This window comes from Trifolium pratense, linkage group LG5 (assembly GCF_020283565.1).
Source record: "Trifolium pratense cultivar HEN17-A07 linkage group LG5, ARS_RC_1.1, whole genome shotgun sequence".
Lineage (NCBI taxonomy): Eukaryota > Viridiplantae > Streptophyta > Magnoliopsida > Fabales > Fabaceae > Trifolium > Trifolium pratense.
The window spans coordinates 32938596-32950410 of record NC_060063.1 but is presented as its reverse complement, the minus strand read 5'-3'; the positions used below and the strand labels follow the sequence as shown (position 1 = coordinate 32950410).

The 11815-nt window shown below is 34.5% G+C and overlaps 1 protein-coding gene and 1 non-coding gene across 2 annotated transcripts; both read left to right on the top strand.

Annotated features, from left to right (window-relative positions):
* Nucleotides 1–643: 643 nt before the first annotated feature.
* LOC123885679 lies at nt 644–10457 on the top strand. Its single transcript, XM_045934981.1, has 9 exons — nt 644–687; nt 1462–1531; nt 1638–1907; nt 2555–2690; nt 2787–2942; nt 3028–3381; nt 3475–3898; nt 3971–4376; nt 10141–10457. The coding sequence occupies exons 3-8, from the start codon at nt 1652–1654 to the stop codon at nt 4364–4366; spliced, it is 1722 nt and encodes a 573-aa protein (XP_045790937.1). The 5' UTR covers nt 644–687; nt 1462–1531; nt 1638–1651; the 3' UTR covers nt 4367–4376; nt 10141–10457.
* On the top strand, nt 4610–4685 carry LOC123887813. Its single transcript, XR_006801806.1, has one exon. It is a non-coding gene; the product is annotated as a small nucleolar RNA Z195/SNORD33/SNORD32 family (small nucleolar RNA).
* Nucleotides 10458–11815: the final 1358 nt, after the last annotated feature.

The window sequence follows — 11815 nt, the reverse complement described above, 5'->3', positions numbered from 1 at the left end:
TATTAATTATATATTATTCGGTATATAGTCATTATTTTTTACTTAAAATTTATTGGATCTTTCAAAATTTTAAAAATCCATAAACTATTTTGAAATCTGAAAAATATATGTTAAAAATTCATTAAAATCTAGTGTTAAGAATCTTAATAATAAAAAGTCTTTAAGAAAAATATTTTAAAATCCCACAAAATATTTAAGACTTTTTTTTTGAAAATAATCCTTGAAAATCTCAATCTAATAGTAGTTTGTTTGTGTGAAATCCGTCCCAAATACACATACATATATATTTTTTAAAAATTGAATATTTCTTTTTAAAATTTGAATGAGAGGAAAATTATATTTCAGCAAAAAAAGAAAGGGACCAAATCATTCGCTAAACACTCAAGAATAGGGTTTCGTATTGTTTCTTCTTCTTCAAGAATTCTTGGAAGCTTAATTTCACACTTCACAGGGAACAATTAAACACTCAAGGTTTCGTATTGTCTATTCTTGGAAGCTTAATTTCACACTCGAGAAGGGAAAAGTGGAGTTAATTCCGGTGACAACACTTCACAAGGAACAAGCAAACACTCAAGAATAGGGTTTCGTATTGTCACTTCCGGTGAAAGGGCAAACCGCAACCGCAAACTCGACTACACGTCCACACACACCGCCGCCTCGCCACGCCACCGGAAATTCAAGACTCAGGTATGTCAAATTCAATTTACGCCCTAAAAGATGCTCTAAATTTTCTTCTTGGTTTCCATTACATCTTTCTATGTTTACTTTTAGTTTGAAAAGGGTTTTTAAGATATGCTTCTCTTGTTTCTCCATCTCTTAAAAATGGGTATGGGAAATCACGGTGTGTTTGCTTTCAAAGATAAAGGAGAATCTTCTCTTGTTTATCCCTCACTATCTCAAGAATTGGGTATATAGATTTGTGAATCTCATGTGATTTGAGCGCAGGAAAAAAACCATGAAACATATCTATAGGTTTTGTTATTTTATTATCATTGTATAGATTTTGACTTGTACGCTATTGATACAACTTGTAGCATATTATTATTATTATTATTATTATTATTATTATTATTATTATTATTATTATTATTATTATTATTATTATTATTATTATTATTATTATTATTATTATTATTATTATTATTATTATTATTATTATTATTATTATTATTATTATTATTATTATTATTATTATTATTATTATTATTATTATTATTATTATTATTATTATTATTATTATTATTATTATTATTATTATTATTATTATTATTATTATTATTATTATTATTATTATTATTATTATTATTATTATTATTATTATTATTATTATTATTATTATTATTATTATTATTATTATTATTATTATTATTATTATTATTATTATTATTATTATTATTATTATTATTATTATTATTATTATTATATCATCTAGTCACAGTCCTTCATTGTTGTGTGGAACAGATTTTTGTTTTGCTGTCCCATGTGTGCGTGGTTGTTTGTTCAGCAGGCTGTTGGCAAGGGGCTTGTTGTTGTCTGTTGAAAATGCCATATTTGTTCCTTTATCAAACTTTAGGATTTCTCTCACAATGAGTCTCACTTTGTTTCACTTACACAATGTTTTATTGGTTTGGTTTCAGATTTTGGAAGAAAGATGGATGAATACGGCAGATATTTGTATCTTTTAAAGAATATGGATTTGAAGTCTGACGATTTTGCATCACAATTATATACTCGAAAAGAGTTGGAGATCGATGTTCACCATCTTCCTTATAACATTAAAATTAAAGTCGAAGATTCTGAATGGGATTGCAAGGTTACGAAGGATGAAAACAAGTTGGAATTTAAGTTTGATCGTGGTGGTTGTTCAGGCGAAGTAATAATTGCAGCAATTCACCCCAATCTACCAGATAGGGATGGCAATGGGCGCCCACGGGTGCGGGTTTGAGTGATACCAAACCCACACCCAAAATCAACACCCAAACCCAAACCCAAACCCAAATCTGTTCGGGTAGCAAAACCACACCCACGCCCACACCCATTGGGTTCGGGTTTTTTACACCCAAACCCAAACCCACAACACATTTTGTACTACTTTGCAAATTTAAGCAAAACAAGGTAAATTTAAGCAAAAACAATGGAATTTAAACATATTGTCAATCACTTAGCAAAAACATAGGTTTAAAATTACAAGGGAATTTAAAATTACAAAATAGTCTTTCAAGAAATTAAATTACAACTAAACCAAAATTAAGTTCTTCCAACTTTCAAGCAAAATTCAAACACAATTTTGGTTTGTGGTTTGTGAAAAACCTAATTTTACTTTTACACTTATATATATATGTGGGGGTATTTAGGTAATTTTAACATGTTTCGGGTGGGTGTATGGGTTTCGGGTGTGGGTTTGAGTTTGAGTGATACCAAACCCACACCCATATTTTCGGGTGTCACCCAAACCCAAACCCAAACCCAGTCAATTCGGGTTTCGTCCGTTGACTTGGGTTTGGGTTCGGGTGGGTCTCACGGGTTTGGGTTTTTCTGCCATCCCTACTACCAGAGCAAATGTTTCTGTTTAGCTGTGAAACAAGTGATCATGTGACTATATGTAACCATGATAGTATTTGTGAAGAAGATAAGGGATTTATCAACCATGCAGGCTTTATTAAGATTGACATTCAAATTCAAAAGATTGTGTAAGTCATAATTACAATTTTTATTCTATTCTTTTTTTGCATCTTTAAACTTGAACTTTGAACTCTAACAATTGTATGGTCGTTTTTTATGAACAGAAAACATCCTACTTCCCTGAGTTTTCTTGAACGCAAGTTGCTGCTGCAATTATTTTGGGAGTATGGGGCATCCATCAACAAAGAGTTTAAAAAACTTTTTGAGGATACAGCAAGGGATATCAGCACCGAGATTCTTACTTTTGATGAGTGGCTAAAGTATGTTTTATTTGATCCAACTTTTCAAATGATTAGAATTTAATATATTTGGAGTATTAATACAGTTTTGTTATTATATTTGCAGATATACAAAGGTCAAAGACTTTTCAATATCAGAGGGCACACTTGTAAAAGAAGCTCTGGTATACTTTGACGGTGATATTGTGCTTCTAGACATCCTCTACATGGGTTATAACTCAATAAGAAAAAATGATATCCCAACCGGTTTACCTCGTTTGGTCGAAGCTAAGGGTAAAAACTTCCACTTGCTTAGTCCTGCTAGTAAAACTCTACGATTGGCTTCTGATCAAATATACTCCCCGATAAATCTGAAAAAAGATGAGAGTTTCAATCATGAAGTTGTAATTTCCCTTGAGAATAATCTAAAGAAAATAGGTTGCTTGGCGTTTCAAATGTATTTTATCAAGTCTCAATTCAGGTAATTTACTTACTGCTTTAAGGATTTTTTTTTTTTTAATTTTAAGAGTATTAATTTGTTTCCTTACATTGACTATCTATTTAATTGTTGCAGGAAAAATTTTGATGAATTCAAAATGAATTTAAGGAACAAAAGTGAAGCCGTTAAAAAAAAACCAAAAAATAGCAAGAAAGGAGTTAAAATTGCTGAAAAACAACCTTCAACTTCGGAGGAATTGAAGCCTGATCTACCGCTACCTTCAACCGAAGAAGTAGAATATGAGAAATATGTTAAAACTCTTGATGATTTGTTTTCAAAGGCTACAAAAAGATTTAGTATTATTGCAGATGAACTTAAAAAGGATGTTGATGACCTACTTTCAAAACACCCAAAGAATGAATTATTTGCAGTCTTGAGAAATACCGTCTCTGAAAAGTACATTGCAGCCCATACAAAGATTTTTAATGGCTATAAACCGGAGGAGAGTGAATTGGATTATGAGTATTATTATGGAAAAGACAATTGGCATGGAGGGACTGTAAGTATACTGCTGTACAACAAAAGTCCTATACTTTTTTAAAAATCTTACTTTTTTTTTTTGTTATTGTAGAAACATGGAACAAAATCAAAAAAGGAAGCCATAGAAACAGGGTTAGAAGGCGAAAAATATGCATCAGAGTATTTCTCCCGCTCTTATGGAGATACAGCTACGGTTACATGGATGAATGAAATAAAAGAATCTGGTTTACCTTATGATTTGTTGGTCAAAAATAATGAGGGAACCATCATCAATTATATTGAAGTGAAGTCGACAAGCTTAGACAAGAAAGGGTTTTATATATCAAATGCGGAGTATGCATTTGCCAATAAGAAGAAGGATTTATATACAGTTGCCCATGTTCATATAGATGAGAGAGAGAAAAAGAATGAAAAAAGATACAAGGTGGATGAATATAAGGATCCTGCTAATGGAAAAAGCTTACGTCTGTTCTTGAAACGGTTGTAGAAGTAGACTAGTAAGTTCCGTTTTAACCAATTCTATACATTTTTAATTTTCAGTTATAATAATTATTGTGGTTTGTTTTGATTTCGATGTTGGATTTATTGATATGTTTTTGACACCCAGTCTTACTTTGGTCTTCTAGAGCCTTATGGTGAGGGATAAAACTATGTCTGATCTTAATCCCTTTTATAGGAACAAGTATTTTTTAAATTTTTTATTTAAATTTTTATATAGTATATGAAATGCCAGAGAAATGATGATATATATCCATACGGTTCTGTTATAGATGATGAAACAAACATGCACTACCATATGATCTCTTGCAAATATGTGAATATTTTCATTCTTTTTAATATGTTTTTTGTTTGTTTTGTTTTAAATACAAAGTATATTTCCTATGGTATCTGATGTCTAGAATTCAGACTCTTGTCTAGTAGCTGGACATTTCGTTTTTGCTGGCATAGATCAAACTCATACATGTCTTGCGACACAGGGGTTTACTTATTTATAAACCTGCTGTTACTAATTCCCTATTTATATTTTCACAAATACTAATTTTAATGAAAGTTATTCAAATGTTTATATGTTTTTTTGTTTCTTATTGTTTATTGTTCTGCAATCTATGATGCAATTTTTTTTTGGAATGGCTCTATGATGCAATTTATATATCCTCACTATTATGATTATGCTGTGATTAGTAAGATATTTCACCATCTTTCGGATGAGATTACAGGTCAATTGTTTTGTTTTACTTGTGAATTATATCTGTCTTTATCTAGTATAAAGCAAAAAAAAAAAAAAACAATGTTATGATATTTTAATGAAACCTTGTGCATAGTGTTGTTTTACTGCCTTAACCATTTGATAGGCAAGTTTGTTACTTCTAGCCTACATTATTCTTACTGCAGCTACCATATACCATTAGCTTGTGGCGCAAGCTAACTTCAAGCAATGTATATGTTCAACACCCGCCCTCAAGCTAAGCATGATAGATGTCTAGCATGTTTAGCTTGGAAATAAAGGACAGAAAAGACTTTGGAGGCAGTGGTTTGGTGAAGAAATCAGCCAGCTGACATGAAGTATGAATTGGGAGCAATTTGAAGATGCCTTGCTGAAGCTTGTCACGAACGAAGTGACAATCAATCTCTAGATGTTTCGTTCGTTCATGAAAGACAGGATTGGCTGCAATGTGCAAGGCACTCTGATTATCACAATAGAGAACAGGAGGTTTGATGCACTTGACATTGAGATCAGCAAGTAGATACACCAGCCATTGTAGCTCACATGATGCAAAGGATAAAGCTCTATATTCTGCTTCAGAAGAACTTCTAGAAACAGTGTGTTGCTTCTTAGCTCGCCAAGAAATTAATGAAGATCCAAGAAAGAAGCAATATCCTGAAGTAGACCTTCTAGTGTCTAAACACCCTGCCCAGTCTGCATCAGTGAAGCCAAGCAACTGCAATGTAGCATCTCTGCGAAAGAGAAGACCTCTTCCTGGTGATCCTTTGAGATATCTCACCACTCTACAAGCTGTATCAAAATGTGTTTGAGTAGGAGATGAAAGAAATTGACTAAGCTGCTGTGTTACAAATGCTATGTCAGGTCTAGTGGTTGTGAGGTACAATAATTTGCCAACCAATCTTCTATATCCAGCTATATCTTCATAAGGTTTTGCTGCATCTTGATGAAGCTTGACTGAATTGTCAAGTGGTGTTTTAGCTGGCTTTGCTCCAAGTAACCCTGTGTCGTGGAGTAAATCTAGGCAATATTTTCTCTGACAGATAGTAATGCCAACCTTAGAATGAGCTACCTCAATCCCTAGAAAATATTTCAACTGTCCAAGATCCTTGATTTTGAACTGCATATCCAACAAATGTTTGACCCTGCTAAACTCTTCAAGTGAGTTACCTGCTAGTATAATGTCATCAACATACACTAGGAGAGCAGTAAATTTGTCTCCATGATGAAGAGTGAAAAGGGAATGATCAGAAATGGATTGCACATATCCTTGATCAAGTAGTACTCCTGTCAGTTTTTCATACCATTTCCTGCTGGCCTGCTTCAATCCATAAAGTGACTTGAGCAATTTGCAAACTTGATTGGGCTTAGAGTGATGAACACCCTGTGGAATGGACATATATACATCTTCTTGCAAATCTCCATGCAAGAAAGCATTGTTGACATCTAATTGATGCAAATGCCAAGAATTTATAGCAGCTAATGCAATAAGGGTTCTCACTGTAGTAATCTTAGCAACAGGACTGAATGTCTCAAAGAAATCAATCCCTTCCACCTGATTATACCCTTTTGCTACCAAACGTGCCTTGTACCTCTCTATTGTCCCATCAGCTTTGTGCTTGATTTTGTAAACCCATTTGCTCCCTATGGGCTTAATGTTGGGAGGTGCATCAACAAATATCCATGTTTTGTTCTGTTGTAAAGCCTGAAGTTCGGCATTCATAGCTTCAACCCAACATTCTTGCATACTAGCTTGGTGATAACTGACTGGCTCATCATCAGTGGTTAGGGACAATGCAAACTTGCTATGAGTAGCAGACAAGTTAGTACAAGAATGAAAATGAGAGATGGGATAAGAAATACCTGGAGATGATGGTTGTACTGAACCTGTAGAGAGATTGCAAACAAAATCAGACAAGTGTGTTGGTCTATGTGTTGGTCTAGTGGATCTTCTCAGATGATCATTGTTAGGTATAGGGTTAGTGTCACCATGATCTGTAGTATGATCATTGGTGCCAGTGTCAGGGTTAGAAAGTGATGGTGAAGGTTGGTCAATGATGGGAGGAATGGATGGAGTGGCAGATGGAATGTGTGAAGGTTCAATGACATCAACAAATGGTGTTGTTGGAGTATCATCAGATTGTGCAGAATCTGAGTGATATTCCCAATGGAATGTAGGATTAGGGTTTTGGTAAGGTAGAATATGTTCATAGTGAGTGACATTTCTAGAGAGAAAAATGGCTTTAGTGTTGAGGTCAAGCAAAAGAGCACCTTTCACACCTTGCTTGTGTCCCAAGTAAACAGATTTTCTAGCTCTAGGATCAAGTTTTGTTCTATGATTTTGGATAGTGGAAGCATAGCATAATGAGCCAAAAACTTTCAATTCATTCATATCAGGATGTTTATTAAAACGAAGGAAATAAGGAGATTTGTTGTTTAACAAAGGACTGGGAATTCTGTTGATTACATATGTGGCTTGCAAAACTGCATATGACCAAAACTGTTTAGGGAGTTTGGATTGAAAAAGAAGGGCTCTACCAACATTCAAGATGTGTTGATGCTTTCGTTCAACACGTCCATTCTGTTGTGGTGTTTCTACAGAAGTAGTCTGATGTATAATGCCTTTAGAAGCAAAGAAAGCAGGCATTAAGAATTCTGGTCCATTATCTGTTCTTATAGTTTTAACATGACATTCAAATTGATTTTCAATCATGTTTATAAAGGACTGAACAAGTTTAGGTATTTCAGATTTAGCTTTACACAATATTATCCATGTGAATCTACTATAATCATCAAGGGCTGTAAGAAAATATCTGTGACCATTAACAGAAGTGGTAGAAATGGGACCCCAAATATCAAAATGAAACAATTCATAGCATTTATTTGCTTTAGTGTTACTAAGAGTAAATTTTGACTTTCTATGTCTAGCATAATGACATATGTCACAAGCTGAATTATTATCAGGGATTACAAAAGGGAAAGTTTTATGTAATTCCATCAATCTATTGTGTGAAAGATGGCCCAGCCTGAAATGCCAAAGAGCTGCAGAAGGTATGTGATGAGGTGAAGGAAGCTGAGATGAGGCATTAATGGAAGTTGAAGCTGTGAAAGGTATGTTTTGATCAGGTATGGTCAAGTGATACAATCCCTCCACAAGGTTAGCCAAACCAATCATCTTCAAATTCTTCCTTACCTGTATCAAACATTTTTCATTATCAAAACTAACTATGTACTGATTATCAAGGCAAAGTTTAGGCACAGAAATCAGGTTCAAATTAAAATCTGGAACATACAAAACTTGCTGCACAAGGAATTCTGGTGAAAAGCAAATAGTTCCAGCATATCTTGCTACAGATGCATTACCATTAGGTAACTTGATATGAACAGGAGGTATGGATTTATATGAACTAAAACTTTTCAGAGAAGAACATATATGATCTGTTGCACCAGAATCAACAATCCATTGTGCACATGTGGAACTAGTGAGTGAATAAGCAAGATTTGTTATACCTGAGGTGACATGACCACTAGCTATGTTCACCTTGCTAGAGGAGGCATTGGAATTGTTTGATTTTGAAGCATGAAGCAAGTTAACCAACTGATTATACTCTTCCCTTGTCAAGCCAAAAGAAGAATCAGTGTTACTGTCTCGAATACTCTTTGTGTCATCATTATCCTCCCTTTCTTCTGAGGCTTGGGAGGAAGCATTGTTTGCAACTGAATTGCGTCCATAGTGAGGAGGAAAACCATGTTTCCTATAGCAATTCTCAACAACATGATTAGATTTTCCACAGAAAGAACACTCTTTAGTCTTTGCGCCAAAGGTGTTCGACCTATTGCCTCCATTGTTTGGAGAATAACCACCAGCGCCACGGCCTCTGCCTTGGCCTCTACGCGAATCACTAGCATTGATGAGTACCTTAGATTCATCTAGATGTGTGGAATTATACTGTCTCTCAAATTGCAGTACCAGAGAAAAAATCTTGTTAAGAGAAGGTAACGGATTCATCACTAAAATCTGAGCACGCACAGGATCGAAATGCTCATTCAAGCCAGTCAAGAATCGAATGGAATGCGTGATTTCATGTTGCTCCTTTGCATTGCGAATACCAGAATTGCAAATGCATCTCATAGGACATGAACACACAGGTGTAGGCATGTAAGCCTCAAGTTCTTCCCATAGAACTTTGAGGGAAGTGAAAAATTCAGAAGCTGAACGCGAATCTTGCTTAAGAGCAAAGATTTCACACTGTAATTCAGAAATGCGAACATAATCGCCTTGATTGAAACGTTCTTTGAGTTCATTCCAAACGTCAATGGCGTTTTCAAGAAAAACAAGACTCGAAGCGATAGATTCATCCACGGAATTGAGAATCCATGAATGAATTAACATATTACAACGATTCCAAGATTTGAAGTTCGGATCAAAATCAGTAGGAATTGGAATGGAACCATCAACAAACTCGAATTTGTTCTTACCTCCAAGTGCTCTGCGCATAGAACGCGCCCAAACTTGATAATTCGAATAGTTGAGCAACGGTTTCACCACAACCGTGCTAGGACCATCAGAAGGATGCACATAGTAGATGTCGCTGGGATTGTTAGAAGGTTCAGTGTAGGTCAAGACTGAACTGCCACCGGCGGTGTTGTTGTGACCACCGCGAGCCATAACGAAAACAAGGAAAAAAACGAGAGGGATGCGCAGCAGAGCTCAGAAGAGCTCTGATACCATCATGAAGTTCTTGAAGAAGATGAGTAACAAACTCATAATGGAAGCAAATTAGAGAGCAAAGAAGAAAAGGATTCTTTATTATTGAATTGATCAAATGTAATGATACATGAAGTTGGCTTATATACAAAGAACTAGCTCTAACAAACTTGAACTAACTTCAACAAACTTGTAACAAACTTGTAACAAACTTGCCAGCTAAGCAAGTGTTACTTCTAGCCTACATTATTCTTACTGCAGCTACCATATACCATTAGCTTGTGGCGCAAGCTAACTTCAAGCAATGTATATGTTCAACAATGTTCAATAGGAAACTGGCGCAATAGGTTAAGAAAGAGAAAGGACACTGTTGAGAGAGCAGCACAGGTTCATGTTGCTGTGATAAACAAAATACGAAGCCAAAAGAGGAAGAATGGTTGTAATATCTCATTTGAGGGGATTTTTTTGTATTGACTCGCCACTTTTACGTTAGATTCACATTTTGACAGTTTTTTAACTGTTTTTGTTTATGTTCTGCATTAAATATTAAGTTGTCTATTTGTAGGTTGTACATTAAAAAATCTTTATATGCTTTAAAACATGCACCTCTGGTCTCATCAGTTTAATCAAAGTTTTATTAGTTCCGTAGTTATCAGTTCAAGTATTTTTCTTTAAATGGCAATGTTAGTAGTTAGATGAATGTTTACATCTTGTCTTTTTTGCAACGTAGCCGATGTAATCACAAACTGTAGTGAAATCAACATAAAAAGCCACCTTGGGCGCAACCTGAGCCTATCATTGGGGTTGGGTGTAGAGCTGTCAAAATGGGTTGGGCTATTGGGCCGGCCTATTAGGCCTATCGGGCCAGACCTTATCGGGCCAGACTTTAGCGGGCCGGGCCTTATCGGGCCAGACCTTATCGGGCCAGGCTTTTTCATGGGCCGTCATGGGCCGGCCCATGGGCTTCTGGGCCGGCCCCTTAAAAAATTTAAAAAATATTTTAAAAAATTCTATAATTTTTTTATTGTTATATTTTGATCCTATTTTTACGCATAAATTATATATAATCTTTTTTATTAGTTTTGTCGTTTTATTATTTTTTTTAAAACAAATTATCGTTTTATTGTTATTATTTGTGTTTTGTTCCTATCTATAATCTGTTTTATTCATATTTCTAAGCATATCATGTTTTTATTGTATTTATCTTATATTCTTTCTATATTTTTTTGTTGTGAAATTACAATGAAGGATATAAAACTTGGAATATAGTTAAAACTTGGAATATAGTTAAAACTACTAAGGATAAATTAGTAACTTTGGTAGTAATTAATTTGATTATATTAGAAGTAGATATAAAATACTGAGATACGAGGTGGAAATCTATACCTATGTATAAAGAGGATACAAAAAAATTTGGTGTGAACTTTTCATAATAACAACAATACCCTTAATTTTTTTTTTGGGCAGCAAAAAACTTTTATTAACAAACTCACCATAACATAAGACGCGTCTTTTTTTTTTAGCTGTAAAAATCTTTTATTAACAAACTCACCAAAACATAAGGCAAAATAGAAAATGTGGATCACACAAACTGACACTGGCCGCTAATAATAATAATAATAATAATAATAATAATAATAATAATAATATGACAAAACTTTTTGGATTATGATGAGATTATTTGTTAGAGATTTGTTTGTTTGTTTGATGAGGATAAAGAGGATGATATTATTGTTTGGGAGATTATGTGAGAAAATATAGGGATATTTAGATATAAAATAAATTTAGTACTAGAATCTATTTTTTTTTTTCAAAAAAAAAAAACTGAAAATTAGTGGGCCGGTCCATCGGGCCATATAGGCTTTTACTTATTGGGCCGGGCTAGGCGGGCCGGGCCACGAAGTTAACGGGTCAGGCCGGGCCAGCCCCTTTATATGAACGGGCCCCCTCGGGCCGGGTCAGGCTGGACCGGGCCGACCCCTGAGCCTATCCTTGACCCTCAATGT

What these genes read in the sequence shown, in the direction of transcription:
- LOC123885679 (XM_045934981.1), top strand. Translation starts at nt 1,652, where the DNA reads ATGGATGAATACGGCAGATATTTGTATCTTTTAAAGAATATGGATTTG. An exon ending in AATTCACCCCAATCTACCAG is followed by an intron (nt 1,908 to 2,554) that starts ATAGGGATGGCA and finishes CCCTACTACCAG; the next exon opens with AGCAAATGTTTCTGTTTAGC. An exon ending in ATTCAAATTCAAAAGATTGT is followed by an intron (nt 2,691 to 2,786) that starts GTAAGTCATAAT and finishes TTTTATGAACAG; the next exon opens with AAAACATCCTACTTCCCTGA.